Source organism: Agelaius phoeniceus, chromosome 2, assembly GCF_051311805.1.
Source record: "Agelaius phoeniceus isolate bAgePho1 chromosome 2, bAgePho1.hap1, whole genome shotgun sequence".
Lineage (NCBI taxonomy): Eukaryota > Metazoa > Chordata > Aves > Passeriformes > Icteridae > Agelaius > Agelaius phoeniceus.
The window spans coordinates 61,615,221-61,641,343 of record NC_135266.1 but is presented as its reverse complement, the minus strand read 5'-3'; the positions used below and the strand labels follow the sequence as shown (position 1 = coordinate 61,641,343).

The window sequence follows — 26,123 nt, the reverse complement described above, 5'->3', positions numbered from 1 at the left end:
TTCCACAGGAAGACACTGTTGTAATAATATTTTCTTGCAGTTCAGTCTAAATGGGACTTAAAAAGAAATGTTTCCTCTTAATCCTGATGAAGCCTGAAGTGTAATGGATGCTGTGCTTAGAGTCTTTTGAGGAAGCTGAGAGCACTGTCAGAGGAAAGAAGATTACCTGGGGAGGGAGTGTGCAAAATTTAGCCTTCAGTTTTGGCAATCTTTCTGCAGAGAAAAACAACTTTCATTACCTGAATGGCAAACATGAAGATGTAATCTAGGTGTTTTCCTGGATTCATTCAAAATCCTTTAAAAAATATATAATGTGAAGCATAAAATAGTACAAAACAAATAATACAAAACAAATGCAGGCACATTGTCTGTTCAAAGCAGTTCCTTATAATTAATCAGTGTTTTGAGGAGGAATTGTTCAGACTCAGCATTGTTCCTTAATTAACAACATGATGTTAGTGAAATCTGTTGACAGAAGTATGGCTGAGCCCAAGCTCCAAGACTGAGCTTTTGGCTGGGCAGATTAACACAGACACATTTCATTTCCTCCGTGAGTCCAGTACCACAGAGGTCTCCTCACTCCTGCTGTAAGGTCATTCCATATCGCTGAATGGCTTAAGGGACACATTGCAAAAGTGAAGACTCAGGCCACAGGGAAGGGGGGAGGCTGCTTTTTGTTGTGAGAAAGCTATTAAAATGAGAAGAAGACAAGTCTTGAAGATTTATGTAGTTTCACATGGCTGTATTGGCTTCTTTCATCTGATGGAACGAAGGACACAAAAGTTGCCCAAAATGATATACTGCAAGCAGGATTTATGGTGATTTTAATGTGACATGGAGCAGAAAATGTGTTCTCAGCAGGATATTTATGCCTGCAATTTGAAACCTGTGCTTTGATTGTTCTAGATGATAGCAAGTTTTCCGAGGCCATCACGGTGCTGCTCACCTGGATTGAGCGAGGCGAGGTGAATCGTCGCTCTGCCAACCAGTTCTACTCCATGGTGCAGTCGGCCAACAGCCACGTCCGCCGGCTCATGAACGAGAAGGCAGCTCACGAGCAAGAAATGGAGCAAGCCAAGGAGAGTTTCAAAAATGCCTTAACAGGGATCCTCACTCAATGTAAGTAACTCCCTTTTTGTCAGTGTTGTTGTAGTGATGGTGGTGGTGGTGGTAGTGGTTTTATCATTTTGCTTGTTTGTTTGGGGGTAAGTAGTTGCAATGCAGTCATGCTCTACTTCACATCCTATTCCATACTCTATGGCAGTTTGGAGGATCAAGGACCATTCCTAAGAACTTATTATTCAAGGTGAGCAAAGTTTCAGTAGTTTTTTTTTTATTAATAGATGAAGACGTGCTCTATTCACAATGTCTACTCTTGTGTAGACATAACACCTCAAGAATGGACAAGACAGAAGCCTCACTGCTCTGAGAAAAGGTCATGGTTTTTTTGAGAGAAGGGATATGTAGCCTGTGTGTGGCAGCTAGTTAACTAGGTCAATTGCAGAATAGAGCACAATTAGGTAATATTTTTAGCCTGTGTTTAGGTAAAAGGCAGTAGAATCCAGTAACTTACAGGGATATATTGACAGATAAAGGCCACCTCCACAGTAGAAAATATGCTGTACTGCTCCTGGCATCAGGACTGATCTGCCAGTATTAATTGTGCAGATAAACTGTCTTAAATATCTAGTGCTGGCAGCTATTTCCTTAGTACAGAAATACAATCAATGAACTTACCCTAATGAGGTTCCTTCATAAAACAATGATCAGGATACTTGCCTAGAAGTTTTCTTCAAAGGGAGGAGAGGAGAGGAGAGGAGAGGAGAGGAGAGGAGAGGAGAGGAGAGGAGAGGAGAGGAGAGGAGAGGAGAGGAGAATATGAGAAAAAAAAAACAAAACGAAAGGCAAGGAAAAAAGGAGAAAGAAAACTGATTTAATTGTTGGTGGTTTTTAACGTGTCTACTTGTGGCTCCTCAAGGAAGAGGCATTATGATACTCAGAAAGGTAAAGCCTGGAGCCAGCCCTCATGTGCCAGCTAAGAACAAAACCCAAGATAATTTACCAGATGGAGGACAGTGAAGTCGTTACATTGTAATTTCTGAATCATACCCCTAATCTTTACATTTTAAAAAAAAAAAAGGCCTAAAAGTTTTTGTGCAATTTATTTCTGGTCCCTCAGTGGGCATCCTTTAAAAGTTAGGGTTGAAGGCATAAGCTTGGATGGACTTGTCTGGCTTAGCAGAGCAGCCACTAAAGCTTCCTGCATAAGTGATGGAGAGCTCATCATCTCAGAAGACAAATTCACCACAGGGCATATATCCTAATGTAAGAGTTTAGATGCCAGAACTTAGAAACAAAGATTCTGGGCCAAAGACATTTGATTTCTGGGGACATATGTTCAGAGAGTAAATTTAAAAGACCAGATAATTCCCTTGGTAATTTGCTAGGCATTGTTGTCTTCTGTCTCAGCATCTAAAAGGCAGTGTGAGGCACAGAGATGCAGGCACCACGCATGGCGTGCTGTTCAGTTCACACCAGGGCCTCTCTAGTTTTGTGTGCGACAGCCAGCTCTAGCATTCAGAAATGCCTTCTTCAGCTGCATTAAAAAAAGTCCCCCATTGTCAGCAGGCTGAACTTTAGTTAAATCAGTCTAAATTAGCCCATTTGTCACCAACTGTTGGAGAACATCTGTCACTTGGAAGTAGAGATCCCTGTAGTTTCAGGTGGAAATATGCAGTTTTGGCTGTCTGTTTTGCTTCTGTAATGTGCTGAATGCTGAACCTACAAAAACAGAAATAGCTTTGGCTTCAAAATGTGAGTTTCCTAGTGCCACAGTAACAGCAGAGTCTGGAAGAAGAAAGTTTCTGACAGATCTGGCCTAGGAGGACAAGGTCAGCAAAAAGCATCCTCAGGGAAAGTTGTTACACTGTGGATTTTATAAGAACAAGTTTTACAAGCTTTCCATATGTTCCCCATTGTTTATTTTATAAACATCATGAACATTAACCATTATTAGCATTAATGTCTTATTAAAATTCCTTGCAAACTTGCTGTGAACAGATGGATAATGTTTTTCCTTTACACATGTATATGCCTAAGATTGCTAAGCATGGAGATTCTGAAATGAGCTTCCCTTTTTCAAGGAAATTTGAATTGATCTGTATTTGAACTGATTTGAGGAATGTTTTTCATGCATCTTTTTCCATTGCTGTTCCACAGTCCTGCATAATTGGCTACAATATCTCAGTTGCTTTATGAAGAAGAATTTGAAAATACGAGATGTCCAAAATAGGTGTGTGTGGCCTGTTAAATTCTGCAGACTGACAGAAACCCACTTCTGCTTTTCTGTAGTAAGGATCCAAAAGTCTAGTGTAATGCTGCAGCTGTGTGGCCATTTGACATAAATATTACAATATTTTAAAAATATCATGTGGCAGTCCTCTCTCATGAACTAGGTCAGATGTCAATCTTGGAGCTGACCATTCTGGGCTTTCTTTGCAGTCAGAAGAGAAAAATAAGAATCTCCACGGAATGAGTCATCAAACTGACCTCATGGTGCTCTTCCAATGAGATGAATCATCCCTTGGATATGCCATTTTTTCTCTGCTGCCCATAGAGGATTCACAGGGGGCCTTTCTCTGAACCAGATGTCCCACTTTTCACATGCCTTCTTCAGAGGAGATTAATCCCACTAACTGTGTACAGCATTGATACAGATGGGTGGAGCATAAGGGAAGAACTTGGAGTTAGATAAAAGTGCCAGCAAATGAATGTTATGGAGAGTGAAAAAGAAATAAAATTGGCTTCAAGTGCACTCACCTGGAACACACACATTCACACACATACACGCACACAGTCTTCGTGAGTCTCAGTAGAAAATACTTTCTTATTAATGAGGATTACTGTGACCAGAACATTTCATCTTATGGCCTAACTAATAAAGAAGTACAGGCATTGAAATCCCTGCTACAAATTTGTGCCTGGAGGTATTTAGGTGATTACTGAGCAGATTACCCCTAAAAATTTGGGTCAATTGCTCAGCACGTGAATTAATTACCTCATCAAGGTACTTGTGCCAGGATAATCTGTGAAATAAAGTGTATTACTGTTGTCACACCACTAATTTATAGCACCTGATTTAAGTGCTACAGGGACTCTTAGCCTTGTTATGGTGCTTCTTCAGTTATTTAAGGGATAAAGAGAGAAAAATGTCCACTTATTTCTTCTTATTAAATTACTTGGTTTTTTTAAGATTTGAATTTGTGCTTAAAGTATGGATTGTTTTCAAGGATTTAGGATAGGTCTGTCTTTGTGGTTTGACATCTGTTTACTTCCACAGCTTAGATACATGTGACACTGCCCCTTGATTTTCCATTCATCTCTGTTTCATTTCCTCCCAAACCATCTGTTCAGCGTAAGGTTTAGAGATGTTGATCCCCATGTTTAAGGAAAATGGAGGCCCTAGAGATATCCCTGTTGGGCTGTTGGTGTTTTTTTAGACTGCACCAAAGCCACAATTTCCTCTTCTGACTCTCTTCTCCATGCACTGTAAACTTTGCCTACCTCTTACTGAGTTTTCAGACTGTTTAATGCAGTCTCCCTTAACAACACTGAAAAAGTTACCTACAGGTGAATAATATTTCCATATTCAAAAATTAATTTGGTATCTAAAGAGTAAGACACAGAAGGTGGCAGAAGTGTCCCAGTATACAAGATCATAGGTTATACACATGGTGTAATGAAGTGCCCCATGGCTGGTTACTGATCAGATTATGACACGCCAACATTTGGTCATTTTGGCCCATTTTACAGAAGAACTAATGGACTTAGTGGACTCTGAAACCAGGTCCCCATCAGAGTCTATGAATCAGTCTCTTGTGCCTGTGGGAGAACAGCGAGAGGAGGGTGGTTTTTATCATGGGGCCCCCTGGCTAGATTACTTCACATGGAATCATAGAATCAGTAAGGTTGGAAAAGACCTCCAAGATCATTTGAGTCCAGCCTTTGAATAAACACCACCATGCCAACTAAACCATAGCACCAAGTGCCATGTCCAGTCATTTCTTAAACACTTCCAGGGATGGTACCTTCACCCTGGGCAGCCTGTTCCAATGGTTAACCACTCTTTCAGTGAAAAAATTCTTCCTGATGTCCAGCATGAACATGAACAAGGGGGAATGGCTTTGAACTGAAAGGGGACCAGTTTAGATTAGGTATTAGGAAGAAACGTAGTGTGAGAGTGGTGAGACACTGGCACAGGTTGCCCAGAGAAGCTGTGGATGCCCCATCCCTGGCAGTGTTCAAGCCAGGCTGGATGAAGCTTTGAGCAACCTGGTCTCGTGGAAGGTGTCCCTGCCCATGGCAGGGGGGTTGGAAACAGATGATCTTTAAGATCCATTCCAAGCCAAACTTGATTCTGTGGACTATGAGATTATGCAGTTTACCTGCTTTGCCTGTTGCTAAGTATCTTAAGCCCTTACTTGTGAAACAGGAAGTGAAGCTAGATTCAATTTTGATCTGGTTTAGTAGGCCTCTCCATTTATGAAGAATCGAAGGTTTGGGGAGAAGGCTGTGTGTCATGTACCCCTTTTTTGTACTCTAACAATTGTCACCTTGAGTTTTCCTTTCCTTTCTACTAAAGGACTCCAGTGGTATATTAGATTACATCAAATATTTTTATCAAATAACTGGTAGGTATCTGACATGAATTACACCTCAATCCAAAAAACAAACAAACAAAAAAATAATTAAAAAATTCTGAAGGGAAAAGCATTCTCAATAGACTGAATAAAATTCTCCTCCTTTCATGTTTCTTCATTTTCATTCTCTGATCTCCCTGGATTTGATTTAATCTGTTTTAACATTATCAATGCCTTCAGAGATAGAATCTGCATTTTTTTTAATGTTAAAAAAGTAAGAAAAATATCAAAAATACTTTCTGAGCTCTCTTAAAAACTATTGGCATCAGTTTTGTTTTTCTCTATACAGGTTCACTTCAGAAGTTGCTCTCTTGCTTTATAAAAGATAGAATTTACATTGATATAATGATGAATGCTAAAATCACTGTCTCATCTGCTTCCCTTTAAATTCCATACTTCAGTACTTTCTCCCCCAAATCCTTCCACTTTTAGTATTCTTATAGCACCAGAAATGAAGCCAGTTTCATTACAGACATTAAAAGCATGCTGATTAAATGCTTAGCAGTCAGACTTTTAATATACAATCATGCTTTCCAGAGCAGTCTTTCAATTGCTCCACATTAATAACAACTTTTAAAAGGATTTTCCTGCTCTTTAATTGTCCAGTCTTACAGTCTTTCTTTCATTTGCCACTGACTAATTCAAAAATATAAGCTTACTTTATGTGCAATTTTTAGGTCATCATTAAGCTCTTTGTGAAAGAGATCGAGTCATATAATGTGTTTTTACAGTGCAGCCCAGTTCTCAGTTGGTGTCATAGAATGCCATTATAATACAAACATTAATCATCCATGTCATTAGTTGCCACTCTTTCTTTCTACCTTGATGCATTTCTAAAAAAGAAAAAATAAAAAGTACAAAATAACCTCTGCAATCCATCCAGTTCCTTTTGTTAGCTCATTTAGTTAGTGTGCTCTTGGCTTGTTTCTATACTGATAATTTGTCCAGTAAAGCTCAGCTGGATCTCTTTATTCTTTTTTCAGTTGTCCTTCTATTTATGAGATTTTCTATCTCATATACACATGTTCCCTAAAAGCACTTCTATACAGGATGCTGTGGCAGTGGCAGAGAATAGAGATGAAAGACTCCATTTTTATTTTACCTTGCATTCTTGTAGTTGCTCTCTTTCTTTTGGCAGTATAACCCTTTGTGGTTGTAATCTGTAGTATTTCCCATAGCTTATTCTTCTGTGCTTCATTTTCTTTGAATGTCTGCATTCCTTCCATTGTCTGTAGCTTTCACTCCACCTAAAGTCAATACAAATCTTGGTATTGATTTAAGCATGGACAGAATTTCAACCGAAGCTCTTCTGTTATTTTTTAAGAGGGTGTGTGGTTTTGTTTTTTTTTAATGTAGTCCATTAAATATGCATGGTATTTTGCAGAAAAATAAAAGCACTGCCTTCCAAGAGAATTCAGTCTATTTTGACAACTCATGCCACTTGCCTGCAATCTGCATTTCTCCTAGATGATGACACAAGGTTCAAGGCAAAGAAGCATGTGCTTTAATCACATGGAAATCTGTGCTTGGTTTTGACTTGCCTTGCTGAGTAGAGACAGGGTAAGGGCCTGATGCACCACAGAACTGAGCTGTAAATGTTCTATGGAAATAAAGGATGAGGGAAGAGTCATTAGGCAAGGCAGGAAAGGTGGTTTCACCCAAAAGGATGAGTTGGCTGTGCATACCATGTGGTCTGCACATCTAAAGCTGTTCAGACTGCTTACAAATGATTGAATAAACCTTATAAATATGAATAATCCTATGCAACTAGGAGTGATTGAAATACTTGCTCCCTTCAGTGTGCGCTAGTCATGCTTCATATCAAATCACTGAATTTGTCATAAATGGTGTAGTTTGTGATGATGACAGATGTTATGGGGCAAGAAAAGAGTTTTGGAAAGGGATAGACTATGTGGGAGAAAAAGATGGACACACACAGAAGGAACAAAAATACAGAAGGAAGGAGTCATGGCAGTCAAGAGAACATAAGGTATGCAACAGATGGAGGAGTAAATTTCACACCTGAGGTATGTGAGACAATTTCTTTGTTTTGATTGCCAGTAGAGTCTATGGCTGTTGAAACCTCCTCATCCACATCTTTATCCTTTTTCTTAAGCAAAAGGAACCATATTATGCCCCCCAAAAATATAGCCCTCCTGATCTCCTAGGAATATTTTAATCTGCAAGATTCCTGCATAATTATTACTTCACTTAATGGGACCTGTGATGGCTTAATGTCATTTATGATGTTCCTACATTGCAGAGTTCCCTGGGAATTCTCTTTTCGGACAGATTTACGAAAAATGGTCGTTCCCACTTTTGCTATTTTTAAATCTGAGAACTGAAAAGAAAGCTGTGCCTAACAAATAAAAGAAGGAATAGTTAATTAACTGCAATTCTTTGGGAATAGTTTATAATCTTGTCAAGCTGACAAAGAAAGCAGCATTCACTTCACCTTCCTTTGAATTGGTGGGGGGGCAGATGAGGTTTTTCTAGGTTTTTTTCTGGTTGTCAACACAAGGTCCATAAAGTCCATTCCGTAATGTAAGATTGTGGCATTGAAAGAGCAGGTACTGCACATTTTTACTTGCCCTCCTGTGTTGTGCTGGTCTAATGTCAGGCACCTGTTTGTTGAGAAATGACATGAAGGTGAAGTGGTCTTGTTGAGTCCGAGTGATTTATCACATGGCACAGTGCCAGCTCTTACAGTTACACCAAGCTGTCAGTTTCTCTGTTGTAAATTAAACCACAGTTTCATAATCTAAAAGATTCTCAAAGCTTAAATTGTAGACAGATTTTCTAGCAATACCTTGCAGGGCAAACTGGGCTCTCTAATTAAATTGTACTTTTTTCTTTATTTCAAAGTTTAACAAGGAGCATTGTACTTCTAGAACTATCAATTCTTGATATACGTACCTCAGACAAGTTACTGCACAGGTTTCAGTATGAATCCTGTAAACTGGGCACTTTTAGTATCCCCATACTGCTTCCTCTTTCACTGTTCCCCACTGAGTTCCATAGCTAAAAGAAGGAGAAAGGAAACCAGTGGCTGCTGACACAGGGGTTTGATATTCTTACAAGACCAGGGGTTATAGTAAGTGCTGTGGTATAATTTTTTTTTTTTTTAATTTGTCTATGTGGATTGTATTAGAAAGAAGTATTTCTTTCTGCATCACCTAGATATAGATTAGTGACATTCACTAAGCTTCTTAATAACCCACACAAGGCAGTCTGAGTCAGATGGAACAGGAAGAGGGTTAAGCATAAACCAAGACATACACCCTTCTGGTCTCAAATGCTGTAGGGCTAGTCAAAGGGAAAGGTAGAAGTAATTTAGAGAGAAGACATTCTTTCTAGTATTCAGGTAGGTGAGACAGGGTAGGAGGAAAACATCCTTCTTCCTCTGGTAAGTCTTGTAATTGCTGTCTGCACTGCTGAGACCTCTGTACCAGGGTGAGAGCAGAAGAGGTGAGACTGCTACTAAAGGATGACCCCCCCGACTCTGTCTGCAGGATTAAATTAAGCTGAGCTAGGGCAGGCTGGCCCATACTGTTCAGCTGTTAGAAAGTTGTTGCTCTGGGTCAGCTAGTATTTTCCCACAAAATGTAATACAGTTCAGAGTTTGATGCAGGCCAAGTAGTTTCCCAGAAAAGCATCTTTTTGGGAAGAGAGAAGCACTGTTGCTGCAGGGACACTCAGCATGCTGTGCCCATTGGTTTCAGAGAGCAAGAATGGTCCCTGGTTGGTTTTGATTGCCAGGACAGATGTAGTTATTGGTAGAAGGGCAGGTTGAGGAATGGCATCCTTGCAAGCTGACTGCCCACACAGCAAAATGATTTGGGAGATAAATCGCTGCAGATTCTCTCGGTCTGTCCAAAAAGGTGGAATTTGGGGATGTAACAGTGAAGTCCTATGGTTTTCTCCTTGATCATGCTATGTCTTAACACTATGTCTTATGAAATCTACAGGCATCTGGGCAGCACGCAGACCAAATTTCTCTGATGGGGTTGCAGATAATTGTGAATTTTAAAAAGTTTTTTAAAAAGCACAGCCAAACACAAAACCCCAACAAATCGAAAATCAAAGTGGAGTGGCAGATGAGGTATTTTGCACAGCTGTCAAAACCTGCATCTTCTTTATACAAGTCTATAATGGCCTTTGCTTCTGTATCCAGCTATGGTATGCTTTACTTTAGGACCCATCCCTTCCATTATCTGCAGTCTTCCCCAGGGTGATATTTCCAACTCTTATGTTTTCCTCTGCTAGTCAAAGGCAATCACATCTGTTTCTCCGTCTGTGGCATGTGAATTGAGTAAAAGGGAGAGGCTGCAGGTTTCCAACTCTAAAAGTGAGAAAGGCAAATTCTTTTTTGAAAGTAAGCAGTACCATAACCAAAAGAATGAGTGGCTCAAATTAATTAAAATAATACATGTTTCATTACTCTGCAATCTGTCTACCATTTCTCTTACCCATGTCACATGTCATTTACCTATGCACAGTTTTATCCTTGGACTTAATGCTAAGTTATGTTCAGCTCATTACCAAATGCCTTTCAGGACTGTTGCCAAAAATATTCTCTTCCCTATCCAAAACTGACCTGGGGACTCTAATTCATTCACTACAGCATCTAGCCTTGACTACTGTAATTCCTTGGTTTGCTGGGCTTGGAGCCAAATCGATTGGCAGACTGCAGCTTAGTCAGAATTCAGCAACAGGGCTTCTGACCCAAACCACGCCAACTCTATATCCTCCCTGTGCTGCGACTCTATATTTGAAAAGCGTGTTATACATTTACTGTAACAGTTTCCTTTACACTGTAATTTTATGGGTTGAATTTTTCTTTTACCCTTCATGTCAACTGTCACACTCTTACAGAATTTTTCTGTGCTAAATTGCCATATATTCTACTCTGACACTTGCAGTAATTTAGTGCAAAGCCCTTTTCATCCTGCGTCCTTAATTGGTGGAATTTGGAGTAAAATTCTACATGAAATCCAATTATTTTATCTGCCATCCAAGACTTTTGTTTTTATTCTAACACATTTTTTTGTTTCTATTTTGCTTCTTTTTCTATTATAAATTATGTATATCATAATATATAGTATAAAATAATATGCATGGCAGCTTATAATGGAATAAGTAAAGGAAAAATTGAGTACTTCTTAACTCCTGAACCCAGAGATAAATTTCAGCCGACACTCAATCATGTATTTAAAATTGACTGCTTGATAAATGTAATGCAGGGTAAAAATATTTTCTCTACCTCTTAATCTGCAGATGAGGCTACACTTTGGTTCTCATTTATTTCTGCTTTTCTTTGGTAGTACAATTTTCAAATATCCTGTATCAAATATTTTCTTGCCCAGGAGATATTCTAGTTTTCCATTTCATACAATCTTCTATGCAACTTCTGCAGGCATTGTTTAAGGGATTTTTGCTGTTTTTCCTAGTTTTTCTGGTTGCTTTTACATTTATACTTGATAGAAATACTTTTTCCAGGTAGCATAGTTTGTGGCAGCAGAAACTGAGCCTTAAACTTCCTATTCATATACTTACTATGAGCTGGCACCTCTGATAAAGGGTATTGCACTAGCATATCACTCTAGGCTTAGTTATTTGGGTCTTTCTAGCTACTTAGAACACAGCAGAAAAACAATTAGATAATAATCCTTTGTCAGAAACATACCATGTAAATTAGCAGCCACAGAATAAGTCATTAGGAAAGATGCAATTACTTACATCCTGTAAGCCATATTGATGGGAAAAACATGACATGTTATGGACCCTTCCAGAACAATGTGGTTTTTTAAATCCTAATTTAGTAAGGAAATAGCTTTGCATATGGTCAATGAAAATTTGATATAGCATAGAACTCACTAACAGATGTTTGACAATGAATATTTCATGTTACTTAATAATTCTACTTACCAGTCACAGTTGACACTACAGTGCATTCTGGAGTTCAAGGTGCCTTGGGGAGATAGATATGACCTGTTATATAGTTTTGGAAATTTCTTCCTGGAGATCAGAAATAATCTGAAAACCATGGTCAGTAGTGAGACTCAGATTATGAAGATGTCAGCCCAAAATCTGGGACCTCTCTTTGGCCAAGTTTTATTCAGACATAGACAAAAAATGAGTTAGCTGGGGAGCTTCTCAGCTAATATAAACCTTTCATGACTTCTCCTTAGGGGTGAATCTACCATCCCTATGGGCTGTGTGCTGCTGGATCACTTACCCATACAAATTTGATCCTGATCAGGAGTGGGTACATCATGTCTTGTCTTCCAAATTTCACAGAGCACAAGCATTATGCCAGCTTTAGGCTTCCAGAGTACCTATGGGAAAACAAATGAGTTTTGGTGCAACAAGAAAAAATGTGGCAGTGCAGGTTTACATTGAATTGCCATCTCATGGCACAGGAATGCAGGATTTTGGTGCAGTACAAAAAGATGTGGAGGCACTTCCCTGTACCATGACCTTGGCTGCTGTTTAGCTCTAATGTAATTCTTGGAGACCTTTTATGGTGGAATTTGCAAAGCTTCATAGCCTAGATTGCTGTGAATATTGAAATTGCTGTACATACATTGACACTTTGTTTGAACAGAGCACTGGTATGTTGGTCCTTGATACATACTCATTTAGTACTGTCCTCTGCATCTTCCTTTTTATTATCCCTTCCTACCTGTTTCATAAAGTTTCTTTAAATGGTTTGATTTTTAGCATGTTGTACTGATACTATCCTACCTCTTGTCACTTTTTTAATTCCAAAAAGTTAGGTAAGTGAAGAAGATCCTTTTAGTATTCACTTTGTCTACTGCAGTTATACAAGAAGAAGCTATGGTATCTTCCTAGCTTGTCTTTCCATTGAGAAAAGTTTCTGAAATGATCAGATAATGACTTTTGATAAATCTTAGCACCTGTTCACATAATGGAAATTAAACACTTTAAAGTTCAAATGTTTTTCAAAATTCAGATGATCTTATTAATACTTATTAGTGGAAAATGGCAAACCAGCTCTTCCTCATATCTTTGTGAATCTTTTCTACTTGAATTACCACTTGCAAACTGAAAACAGATTGTTAATTAAGCAAAATTTTCTGAGCACCTGGGTCATCAACAGAATGACAGTAATTAAATTCTAGCCTCAATTTCTATACACATAATAATCGAGTGCTTTACCATTTTCATTCTTTTCAAATTAATTGAAAAAATATACACAGCATTACTTCCTTGATGCTTAGACTCTTTAGTCTAAGCAAGTTCTAATGGGCTGAAATTATCACACCTACCTTTAAAAGTTGAATGGATTACAAATGGATAAGATCATCACAGTAGGTTTGAAAGACTTTCTTTATTGTAAACTACCTATATGTATTCATTTTAAAAGAAAATGAACTACAATTATTTTCTATGACTTTAGAAGGTAATTAATCATCCCTGAAAGAAAAACTCTATTCAAAATGTTGTAATTTTCTGGAATCTGAAGGCAGCCTTCAAAAGTGGTAAAAAACCAGAGAATAGAAGAAATGCGCTCAAATGAGAGAGATTAACTTTTTGTCCTAGAGGTGAAAGATACTGCTTCAGTAGGTGAGCTCACCCTTTTAGGAAGGATAGGTTGCTATGTATAGTAAGATTCTCTACATCTCTGACTTAAGGGAAGAATGAGAGAAGCTCCAGATCAGCAAGATAAGGGACCAGGGCAGAGGGTGTTATAGCTATATAACAGAGGAGTGCTATAACACTCCTGCCACCACTTTTCAGTGAGAGGAGTAAGAACTGCTGCAAGCTGCAACTTGATAAAGGAAGGACATTGTTTCCACCCAGGAATCTAAAAAGATAGATAGCAAAGAACCTTGTCAAAGAGTTGAAGCATTTTTCAGTTTGACTTCTTAGGTTGGCACAGCTGCTCATTCATTATTACAGCCAAGGTTGTTTGTAAAAAATCTGGATTTATTAGTGTTTTCTTCAGTTAATTGTGCTGGGATCAAGGCGACTTACATCTTGGCCAAATCATTTCTAGGCAGGTCACTGTTGTGGAAGGACAATTTTACTTGCAACTGAAGTGAAAAGAAAGGCGTGTTGAGAGAAAAGCTTTCTCAACTGAGATGAACAAATAGCTTAAAACTGGAGGATCTTAATTATCCTAGAAAACTGATTGAAATATTGACATTTGGCTTCAGAACAAATTCATTTGATTTGAAAGAGGGAAGCCCATTTCACATCTGTTCTTCACCTTGTATGAAAGAAAAAAAGTGTCTGTTCATGTAAGTAACCATACATAGGCCATGGAGACGGCTCTGATTTACCACAGGTGACCCCTTTGATACTGAGTGGAGGAGAAGCAGCAGCTGCAGCCACAGAGTGTATGTTGATGTACCTGCAGGTAGAAGGTTTAGCCTCCTCCAGGTGGGAGGTTCAGCCCTTCCCACCTGCTGGCAAGTTCCCACTATCAGTCAGATAGTCACCCTTCAAAGCAGAGCCTTCCTGCCCTCCACGCTTCTGTCCGTGCAGCCCGCTCATCTGTACGCCGCTGCCACAGGAAAACATGTGTCAGGTGGATGTCTCGAGGGTCATTTCTGTGGTCATACACCAATTGCCACTCACCATGTGTGTGCCAGCACAGGGAGTGGTAGCAGACATCACGGGGAAGCAGCTGCATGCCTGGTTCTTGGTGCATAGTTAAGAGTTGTGTAGACTAAAGTTATGGAGACAGACTTGAAGGGAGACATCTCCAACATTGATACAATGTAAGTACGAAAGACACGTCATTGGATGGATATTGATGATGTTGTTTCAGTAATGACATCATCCATAGACTCCTAGTGTCTTTGCTTTGCTTCTCTATAGTGATCACAACATAAATTGCTTGTCTTGTTTGACTTCCTTGTTCACCAAAGTTGAGCAGATTGTCGCCGTTTTCAACGCTTCTACCAGACAAAAAGCTTGGGACCATTTCTCGAAAGCCCAGCGAAAGAACATAGACATTTGGCGAAAGCATTCTGAGGTTGGTGATTTTATTTTTACTTTCTATCCATCATCTCACAGCTGGATTGACACAGAACGAGTGTGATTGTAGCTGGACATAGTGTATTTGGCAATATTTACAGCTACCATTTTAGCTGTTAATCAACTGGCCGTTTGCAGTCTCATCTACAGTATGAATTGCTCCCATTGCTCTCATTATGGTAATAGCCATTAAATAACATGAAGACAGGGAGCAATGTGTTTTTATTTTTCATGCAAAATTTGGGAAATCGTTAGAAGATTATGTTTACTATCTAAAATAATGAACTGACATAGTGAAATTAGGAACAATATTTTCAAATAAGGAATTTAGGAGTCAACGTGATCTGTTTTTAAAAGAAGAATTCTGTGGCAAAGATTTTTTTTTTTCACTGTGCCATCTTATGGTCATTATAAGATGACTTTGAGTGAAAATAAAATAAAAAATTTCTTTCCTAAATAATTACTTAAGAATATTAAGTCCCTAACTGTGACCTATTCCTTCCCATTTGTTCTATGTTTATCTTAGAAAAAGTAGATACATCTCTTGTGTTGATTCTAAGTATTATGCTTGCAAAGAAACCAGTATAAATGTAATCATACAACCACACAGAGTTAGCAGTGTGGGACCATGCATGTGTGACTGTCATAAGCATGAGCAGAGGAAATGGGATTCTAACTCCCCTTGCTGTGAGTGGCAGCAAAGGAAGTGCTAGACCTCATCCTGTGTTTTGGTCATCCAGCTTTCGATTTTAATTCAGTATATACGCTATGAGCCTGTATTTTAAAAAGTAAGTACCGCTGTCTTTGTTTTCTTTCTTTCTTTCCTCTTCCTTTTTTTTTTTAATTTTAATATGAGCAATTTACATACACTTGGTTTACTGCCATGTGGTACAGTACGTTGATTGTTACTATCACAGTCCTCTAAATGATTTTTCTCTGTCTCAGAATAAAAACTTTAGAAGGTAAGGTGCACTTATTTAATTATTTTGTAGTACACTTGTAAAATAAGTGTTGTACACTTAGTATGAGAAACACTGAAGTACTGTGATATAAATCATTTGGATAACATTTTAAGTGTCCATTAACTAATGCTAAATTACAGTTGAATACCAATGGCACTAAATGTAACATCTACGTGAATACCAAATGAATACTTTATTATCAGTGCTATTATGGTGAATACAAAACTACTTCAATAATGGGACACTTAAAATAAAATGTTAGCATAATTTATTAGTATGAACTGTATTTTGCATTTTGTTCACAAATATTTCATATACATAGTGGATAATGTCTTTGTTCAATCGAAAGTTGGGAAGTTGGGGATTGATCTTTGTCTTATATTTTAGAGAAATATAAAAATATTATTTGCTAGTATATTATTTTAATTATATTAAGATCATCCCTTCTTAAACTAACTTTCTGTAAAGGGATGTGGTGTGTCATTCATTTGCTGGTTTCTAAATACTTAATAAACTGAAATGTGTAAGAGTTGGACTTTCCAGAAATGTTAGTTCTCTACTCATTTTTTTTCAAAAATTACTGCCTTTTGATTTTAAGAGGACAACAGCTTAAAACAATTCAAAATGAAGTAAAGCATCTAGCTAAATCCATGTATTTTGGAAATGCCTGTTTTTCAGATATGAAATGTGATGTAAATAAACCAAATAGTATATTTTATTTAAATTGTATCTTCTAACCATGATATTATCTGCTGATTTGCTTAATTACTTGATCACCTTCCAGTTTTTTCCTGAATTTAGAAAAGCTTCGCTAGAAACCTAAGGCAAAGAAAAGACTCATACACATAGACCTTCTCCATAGAAAATCATTGACTCTGCTGATAATGTAGACACTGATACATCAAGAACATTTGTCCACTAATGAGGGAGTAAATGTAAGAGGATGTCTGCTCATATATGCAGTATCCTTCCCCAGGAAAATTTGCAGGGGGCCTTTTCCACTAAGGAATTCAGAAATGGCTTGCCAGGTTCTTCCAGAGATGCTTCTGGTTTGACAATTTAGCATTTTAATATTTTTTTTTTTAAATTTGAAATTATTCCCCTGTAAAACACCCACTAATTAGGTTCCTTGCCTTTGCTGGGATTAATGAGCACAGATACATTTTTCAGAATATTTGAGATCTGCTGATAAACCAAGAGTACAGCTGAAGAGAAACGCCTTCCCTTTTTTTCACGCAGCCCCTCTCTGACAGATTATTGTTAATTGCACAGAGCTGTTGTCGGACTCCTCAATGCTGTCTCCTCCTTCCACACGACTCTCCCTTGTTTCAAAGATTTCAAACCACCTCTTTGGGAATTAAGCTCTTTGTTGGCAGAAAAATTAGCTGTCTGCGGGTGGACAAAGCCTACACTAATCACAGTGCAGCATCCCCATGTTACACCTGACAGGATTATTAGGACAAAATAGAGTCCTCTCAATCTTCCCAGTGCTGCCATTAAAAAGGCAGCCGCTACGCCCGCGCCAGCTTTTCTGCCCAGAACAAAGACCGTCTAGACTGCTGCAAAGCCCGCGTGCCTGCTGATCCTCTTCCTGGTGACATGTGCAGGGGCTGCCTGCCTGCCCTTGCAGCGGTCACCCAGAGACCGAGCTGTCCCTGCTGCCACTGCTTTTGGATCAAGATGCAAGGATTTGCAGGCCAGCATTGTGGGACTGGGTCTTTTAAATCCAAGGCAATCTGGGCATAGGGACAGAGGGTGAGATTCCTTTGACAAATAAATACACAGCTCTTCATCTGCACTGTCTGTGCTCTGCTCCCTTTGCAACCAGCAGAGAGAACGAGGCACTTTAAGGGTGCCTTTTAGCTAATACAACTTTGTGTGTTGGAGACACCTACATTTGGCCAAATGAATCATACCCCAAGTGGCAGAGGGAAGCAAGAATTAACTAGCCCTTAAGCAAGCTGACAGGCTCTTTATCAGTCTGCTTTATACACCAGTTTTAAGTATTAACCCTGCTGTTAAAACATTCTTCCTATGTTTAGCAGGCCTAAAGATCACTAAACAGGGAAAGTCATTCTTTGTCTTGTTTTCCCTGTTACCTTTGATAAACTCAGTTCTTTCACAGGAATAATTCCCTGTGCTTCTGTTTTTATAAATATTCATACACAAATAAATATGATTACAATGATAAACTATGTATAATTAAAATCAGATCAGTATTTAAAACAGGTACTAAATAATGCATAATAACTTTATGAAAGTTAATACTGACAAAAGGTAATTTTGGCTTTTAGGAGCTCCGAAATGCTCACAGTGAACAGCTCATGGGAATCCGCCGGGAAGAGGAGATGGAAATGTCCGATGATGACAGTGGTGACAATCCCACTAAAAAGCTGAGAGTAGATGATTCAGGTAAATATATGCAAGTGTTGTTTTAGTAAAAGCAAACAAAAACTTACATATGAGAAGTGACATTTTAATAACTGATTATATAAGACAGCATCTTATTTTAAACCCTCATAAATTAGTTATTTGAATGATGCAAGCTGTCTCAAGGAGATGTCTGTCACCTGCTATGTTTATAATGATGAAAATTCTCCAGTTCTGCCCTTGGCTGGAAGCATTATGTTTCCTTACTGCATTCTCTTCAGCTTTGCATTATGTTTCCTTACTGCATTCTCTTCAGCATTTCATTCCATGGTAGAAACAATGTTTTATTATATGAGACCAGTTCAAGTTATGCTTTGGTCAGTATTCTCTAAGCTGTACCTTTCTTCCTTTCTTACCTTATAGACATAATCTCTAATGTCTATAAGAAACAGCATTTCAACTGTGGGGCTTTTTTGGTTGCATACTGCCCTTTTAGGGGTACCTATTTCGCAGTGTGGAACTGCATCCTGCATGAGTTAGACACTCATTAGATGGCTATCCTGAGTCCAAGAACAAGGGTGCATGTAATGTGAATAAGAAAAACAGCTTTTTCAGCCTTCTACAAATACTCTGCTATCCAGGATGGACACCAAGAGGTGGCTCAGAAGCTGCCAGAGTTACTAACTGGTAACATGATCTGGATGTATGCATTCCTCTATTTCTTGGCATTGGCTAATGATTTTTGAATTGCTAACAAGGGTTTGCTTGTTTAGACACTCATATAAAGAATGAAATTTTCAGGAGCTGAAGCCAAAGCATGACTAGAAACTGCCAGGCAAGAGTGAAGTTTCAGAAAAATAAAGGAAGGAATAATATGGAAATAAACTGAGAGTCTCCACTAGGGTAATGCTGATCTAGTCCTTTTCATGCAGGCACCATAGTAAGAAAGGAAAGAATTTCATCCACTCAATGATTTCAAGTCTTTGTATGCCAGTCAAAAGGTGTGAATTCAAACTTACAGAAAGAAGAACTCCTTGGCTCCTTCTGTGACAAGATACTGTGTGAGGTTGAAGGGCCTCAGAAGTAAAGACCAAAGGAAGGAATGTCATTCTAGCAAAGAAATTTTTACTGTGACATCTCTCTTGAGAGGAGATTTAATATTTTTCCTGGAAGAAAAACACAACAATAAAACCCATAAAGGGCAGCCTTAATCTCTGCTAGGCTTATTTTTTTGATTTTTATTTTCTAGATGCCATTAGCAGAGCATTTGAAGCTGGGAGAGTGGGTCATTGCAGACCAGGAATTGCTAGAAATCAGCAATTTTTATGACTGTCTAATCATTTTACATCGACTGTGTCCACTCTCATGGAGAAAAGTCATTAGAACTAACAACAGGAAGGTAGAGCCAAAAATACATATAGCCTGCATGCCAGAAGAGATGCAGGAATGTTTTGAACTGCAATACTTACCAATTCAGCAGGTTTAACATATGCATGCTTAGGGCAGAGCTGGTCATTCATTTTATAACACCACAGATAGGAAAGCATGTTTGATTTTCATGCATGAAAAAAGACATTACTGTCAAAAGTTGTACTATCTGAGATTTCTACAGTATTCCTATCACAAACAATTTCAAGTTATTTGTATTGTTACAATGTGGGCACTTGAGCAAACTCAGTAATGTGCTGCATTCTAAATCAAAATTTAGGAATATGAATCCACTTGAGTACATGTCCATCATTGTTTGTTGCACCATTCATCATCCTCTTAAACTCAGTGGAGTTGATCCATCCTGCTGCATACATAGTCATCCAGTTCTCAAATTAATGTTCTTTCAACACTACACTCTGGTTAAAGCAAGTGCATTTGGTTCTTTTGTCAATGGCAATAGAGGGAACTTGGAATTAAACCAAAAGAGTTATCGTGTACAAAACATTGGTAAACAAAAATAAACTGGAAAAGTACTTTTATATTATGTACTTTTATATTTAGTACTTTTATTATTCTTTTGTACAGAAATGTGATTCTTCTTTCCTTCTTCTGATGTTTTTTAAAATTACTATTTGTGTTAGCTGCCTTCTCTTTTTTTTTTTCCTCTCTAAGTACATCATTCCAGAACCACCACTTTATCTCACTGGAGTGGCTATTTGTATTCACAGTATCTTCTGTTGTATGAAGAATGTCTTTAAAGAGTCTTTTGTCACAAAGAAACCATCTTGCACAGTAAGAAAACATTGTCACTTTCTTCATTTTTAACCCCTTTTAAAAAAAAAAAAAATCCTAAGAACTTTCTTGGGAAGAGCAAGACTTGAATAACATGAAGCTCTTGTGCCTCTTCAATTCAAGGACAGCATGCACACATAAAGTTTTAAAAGTCTAAACCCAAAAGTAGCTGAAGCAATGAGACATGATTAATTGATTTGTATGGTTCCAGAGCTCTGCAATGCGTGTTCTGCCACTCCAACAATTTTCTTGAGGACATTATTTTTCAGCCTGCCCTTTTCGACAGCATGAGCAAGACTGCTGGGAAGTTACAGCCCCAAAGCTGTAATAAGTGGCAGAGATTCCCTCAGGCTTCAACACCCGTGTCAGGTCTTTTTTTCAGTGGCCCACCTGGTTAAGTCACTGCTAGTACAAAAAGGCTTAATTAATTCAACAATTTAGAATGGGTTCTAAGACCTCATTCTGTCTCAGTAAGGCACAGTTTCAGGAATCTCCCAGCATAATTTCTTCTTTCCTAGAAGAAAACACACTGAGTGCATCACATCTTCTCACAGCTAGGTAGTTAGAATGAAAACTTTCCTCTAGGATATCTGAAGATAAACCTATTAATCACCCTGAGAAAAAGAGGATGGATTCCAGCCCCAGCATTTGAAAACATACTGCCACACATCTAAGCCCTGAGACTGTGAAGAAGTACTTCTGTGCTCGAATCCTTGTCCAGAGTTGCTGGACTTGGGGTTTCAGAGTGTTGTGGTTTGACCTAGCTGGCAACTAAGTATGACTCAGCTGCTTGCTCACTCCCCCAGCCCAGTGCAATGGGGAGGAGAATCAGAAAAAAAAAGTATTAAATTGTGGGATAATAATAATAATAATAATAATAATAATAATAATTGAACAAAATATAATGATGATGATAATGGTAATAATAATAGTAGTAGTAGTAGAAATGATGATGAAAAGGAGAGAGAGAGATGGAAATAAAATGCGAGAGAAAGAAGTGATGCACAATTGCTCACCACCCTCTGAGTGATGCCTACCTTGTCTCCAGCATTAATTTACTCCTCCTGGCCCAGTTTATATACTGAGCATACTCACAGCTCTGTGATATGGAATACCCCTCTGGCTAATTTGGGTCACCTGTCCCAGCCATGCTCCCTCCAGCTTCTTGCACACCTCCTCACTAGCAGGGCATGGGGAACTGACAAGTCCCCATGGTTTAGAGAAAGCACTATTTAGCAGCAACTAAAATATCAGTGTGTTAACATCAATCTTCTCATACTAAATCCAAAACACAGCACTGTGCCAGCTGCTAGGAAGGAAATTGACTCTATCCCAGCTGCAAACACGACAGGGAGGAATGTTACAGGTAGCTGACACCCTAGAGCACAATAACATCTGGGGATGAATAAGCTGTTACTAAGAATAGTTTGCATTTTTCTTCGAGGCATGCCACATATTAAGTCATGCAAGAGATCAAATCATGGTGAGTGTTAGAAACCAGCCTTTGTTTGAGAAAATTGGTCTTGCAACATTCAGAAGAGCTCTACATGGACTTGTTGCAAAGCGTGTCACTCCATTCTAGACTCAAATCCTCTTCTTTCATCTGCAAATTGTGCTCCTGCTAGCTATTCATGAACTTGATTTATTGATATCAGTGACTCAGTGGCAGAACTGGAATGAGAACTGGCATCTCCGATCTCCTGAACCTGTCTTCCACCCCATAGTCAACATTGCAGGCCTGGGCCACTGCCTCCTGCACATAGACCTGCTAATCCAGGTGTTTTACAGGTCATTCTCCCCAGGCCTAGTCAGTGCCCTACTCTATTCTGCAAGCTGAATCTTCAAGGAAAAAGAAAGCTTCACTACTTGTTTTTTAGTTAGAGATCATCTCAAACTTCTGCAAGGATAGCCTGAAGAACCCCCTAGGGTATCCAGTAAGTTGGTTCAACTGTCACAAGTGCCTAATGTATAGGAAATTCTCCTCACCGTTTCACAGACTAAAAGTCATTTGCATTCCAGGGAAAGCTGGGAAAAGGCTGGCCTGAGACTGAGTGAATCTTCAGTCATGGGACTGGCATTTTTTTCCCCCTCCACAAAATTCAGCACCTAAACAGTGATTTTTCTGCAATGTGGATTTTGGAGTTTGAAAGAGACAAGAGGATTGCTGCAGTAAAGCTGGAAGATTGCTAAGAAAAAAAATTTAATGATGATTGGCAACTCAGTTAATATATTTGAAAGTCAAGACGCAGCTTCTGGAGCATTAGCTCAAGGGAGAAAAAAGAGATTCAACGCTGGAGTCTAGAGGATATACAAAAATCTTCAGAATGATCAGGATTTATGGATGCTTCCTCTCCCACCTGCTGGCACAGGGAGTAAGGAACCACATGTAAAAGCCTCAAAAGTGATTTTAAGAATTAGTAAAGATGTGTTTTGTAAAGAAGAACTGAAGTTTGGTTTATGCCTGCAAGACACCTGTTATTTTACTGTAAGGGGAGGTGGATTAATCTTTTGCTTTTGCAGTACACAGCAACATGCCATTAATTCTAGCAACTCCAACTTCAGCTAGAGACTGGAGCTGGTGCTGCAGAAAGGAGTGAAATGCATTGGGCTTGGAGAGGGGTGCAGGAAAGATAGCTGTGTGATTAAGGGGTTTGACTGGGATCTCGGAGCTCTATGCCAAATCCCAGCTCTGCTACATATCCCCTGCCTGGACTAATCAATGAATTTGTATTATCTCAGTTCTCAGTTCTCTCATAGTATCAAATGGAGACAATGGTTCTTCCCTTCATTCTGACACTACCTGTCCACACAGATAATAAGTTTCTTGGTATAGGCCTCCCTCCAGCTCAACAGAATTGCAATAGACTACACACTGGACCCCTGGAGGATTTCACCACCATTGTACAACCTCTGATGAAGTAGCTTAATAACATCTCAGAGGCTGTGTGCAAATAACAAATTGCAAGTTGTGTAATGCAAGCCCAGTTTGAACTTGTAAGATTGGTGCTGCTTTGCAAGTTAGGGAGGACATCCTCCTTTGCAGCATTTTCAAACATACCTAAAGTAGGTGCCAGACTTAAACACTGAAGTTGGATCTTTAATGCTGTCCTGAACTGATCTGTCCTGTTTTCAGCATCAGCTATGTCACTTGCTGTAAGAGACAGGCTGAATAGTGGGCAGTCCATCTCACAGAAGAGTATAAGTCCTTGTATTTGGTATTTGAAAATCCCATCCTGGTCCACACAGCATAAAACAGGCTTTGGGGTATTGTTTACAAGTCTGTCTTGAAGTTGCAAGCCTGGCAAGTCTTCAAGAAAAGCCTGAAACAACACCAAAGTGATCTGTGTCATGCTTATTCATCTTTTCTCTGCAATTCAATCCTCTTTTTGCTTTCTCTAAGGCTTTTATGAATGCAGTGATACACATATGGAACAGGAACTGTGGTTTATAGGTGGATTAAACTGGTAGGAAAGCTTTATATTGTTAAAACTTTGACTAGAAATCACCAAGCCCCAGCTGTGTGGAACTGAGCTTTGGTTTTCCTTTGTTTCCAACTAAACAAGTGTCACAGCAGATCTCATGTCAGGTCTTCTTCCTCCTGATCTCAAAGATCAGATAATTTTCCCTGCCTTTCTTGTAAGACTAACCTTTTGGGTATATGGGAGATTTTGTTTCAAACAAAAGTCTGATTTATTTTTCTGTCATTACTCTCCATCCCATAGCCTTTCGGCATCAGATTTTATTGGTATTTAACAAATCCATTATTTTCCAACTGTCCTTTAAAACACTTATCGATAAACATATTGTAAAATAATAAAATGTATTTACTTTACAAATTAATGGGCTAGCATTACTTTTTATTCCTTAAATTAAGTGGTACCATTTCAAAGCCATAAGCAGCTGGTGTCATAAGCAGCCCTGCAGTGATAAACAAATAAACCCTGTAAACAGATGCCACCAACCTGGTTTTAGAAGCATTCTCAAAGAAAAGAACATATTTAAAATAGGGGGCTCTGAATTGTCACTGTAGTGGCACAGTCCCCTCTCTGACCACAGAAGACAGCTGAACAACCCTTTTGGGCTCTGTGAGCAGAGTAACTTCCCTTGGAATGGAAATGCTCTGGGCACAGCAGACAATCAGCTTTGCTCCCTGGAACCATCAGGGGTGATCACTAGAAAGCAGCATAAGATGATTACTTCCTCTGTGCTGGGAAAAGTCTGCTCTAGTGTCTTTCACAGCATGCCAGTTCAGAGCTGTTATCATCAGGCAGGCTCCAATTTTGCGCCATAAAATGCATTCCATATTTCCCACAGCTTTTACAAAAATAGGCTGAAGTTCAGGACGCATGTAGGCAGGGGCCTAATTTTATGCCCCTGATTTTAAGTCCATTTGCCTCTAATAATGCTTCTTGTGCAGCTGAATTTAGCAGAAAAGTCTTGATGAATCAGGGCTGAATGTAGTTCCCTGGGGAATAAAGACAGCCTTGTCCTGTCCCAGGTACTGGGCCAATGCCCCTAGGTCATGTACAACACACAGGCTGCGGGATGGAGGTCTCTGCTGGTCCTGTGGATGCAGCAGTTAAGGGGTTAATCTAACTTCCAAATTTTGAAAGGCATTTTCCTAATATGGGGTGTAGGAGAATGTCCTGTTTCCTACAAAACAAGTCTGTTGTGCTTTGATGCTTTTCCACTGCCAGAAATACTATTATCTAGATTACAATTTATCAAGTTTTCTGGGTATTTCATACTGATAAGGTTTTATGCAGGATCATTACATATGAGAATAGATTTAATCCTGTTTTTAGTAAGCTTTAAGGACACTGAGGGATTATTTATGTAATAAGATGCAAAGTTGCTATGGAAAACGCTATAGCAACCTAACATCTTCACAAAACCAAGCAGCCACTTGTGACAGCAGTCTAAATTTACATTTATTTTAGTGCTATTTTATTGACATTCTTAGTGTCTCCTTTTGACAGCATGTTAAAATATGTTTTGCATTCATGCTAGAACAAAATTAACAGCATGTTGTTGGAATGAAGATGATGCTTATAATTCTTGGAGATAATTTTAGCATATTTCATTTTGTGTAAATAGCATTAAAATAATAGCGAAAAGATGCTCAGGTGCATCCCATCTATTTGTAATTGAGAAAACAATGTACATTGAAAGTAATATTTTACAAGTCAGTGAAAACTAAACTGCTTTTATTAGCTTCATATTGGAATGAAAATATTTTTAAGAAAAAAATGATTTTGTTATTAGAATTTATTTCAAATCCTATATCTTTTATTATAACTTTCTCAGTTCAGGATACAGGCTATAATTTTTCATTAGGTTTCATAAAACAGGGCATCATTTCTAATATGTAAACTTACAGTTTGATAGGGGATTGCCCTATTTAAATGGGACTTTTCTAAAACATAGGATAAAAATACACATTGCCCCTTAGGAGGTTAAATAAAAAGGGAAAGAATAAACAAACACAAAGTGATGAAACAGTCTGAACTCTGTCCTCTGCTTATTGCAGTTAATAATGAAACTCTCATTGAATTCAATGGGAGCAGAAGCAAGCTCTGTATATTGATTTTCTTCATCCCCGTCCATTAAGAGTCCTGAAGTGCGGCTGTAACATTGTTGAAGTGGGATGTTGGCAGCAAAATCAATAAAAGACAATATTAGAACATATGCTGTTTTCAGCTTCCTCACAATCTGATATAGCTTGTATTAGCATTCTTCTCCAAATAACATTTCATGCTTTCTATAAAGTGACCTTCCTTACAGTGCCCTCTCCAATATAAAACTTCTGTGCTTTTTCTTTCATATTTAGCTTTCAATAGAGTGAGCCCTATTTATAACA

General features: G+C 38.6%; 1 protein-coding gene and 1 long non-coding RNA gene across 8 annotated transcripts in view; one reads left to right on the top strand and one right to left on the bottom strand.

The window, feature by feature from the left end:
- The window catches only part of ENOX1 (ecto-NOX disulfide-thiol exchanger 1), a 358,181-nt gene that overhangs the window by 275,719 nt on the left and 56,339 nt on the right, over window positions 1-26,123 (top strand). For all 7 annotated transcript variants that reach the window (XM_077173669.1, XM_077173673.1, XM_077173668.1 and 4 more), the window contains 3 exons: window positions 907-1,119; window positions 14,600-14,706; window positions 17,965-18,082. In XM_077173669.1, coding sequence (XP_077029784.1) covers window positions 907-1,119; window positions 14,600-14,706; window positions 17,965-18,082 — 438 coding nt within the window. The remainder of the gene's footprint in view (window positions 1-906; window positions 1,120-14,599; window positions 14,707-17,964; window positions 18,083-26,123) is intronic.
- Window positions 6,342-26,123, bottom strand: part of LOC143693351 (uncharacterized) — a 68,089-nt gene continuing 48,307 nt past the window's right edge. Inside the window, exons 2-3 of the long non-coding RNA XR_013180907.1 lie at window positions 11,938-12,037; window positions 6,342-6,946 (exon numbers count right to left, since the gene is read on the bottom strand). This is a non-coding gene — a long non-coding RNA (uncharacterized LOC143693351). The remainder of the gene's footprint in view (window positions 6,947-11,937; window positions 12,038-26,123) is intronic.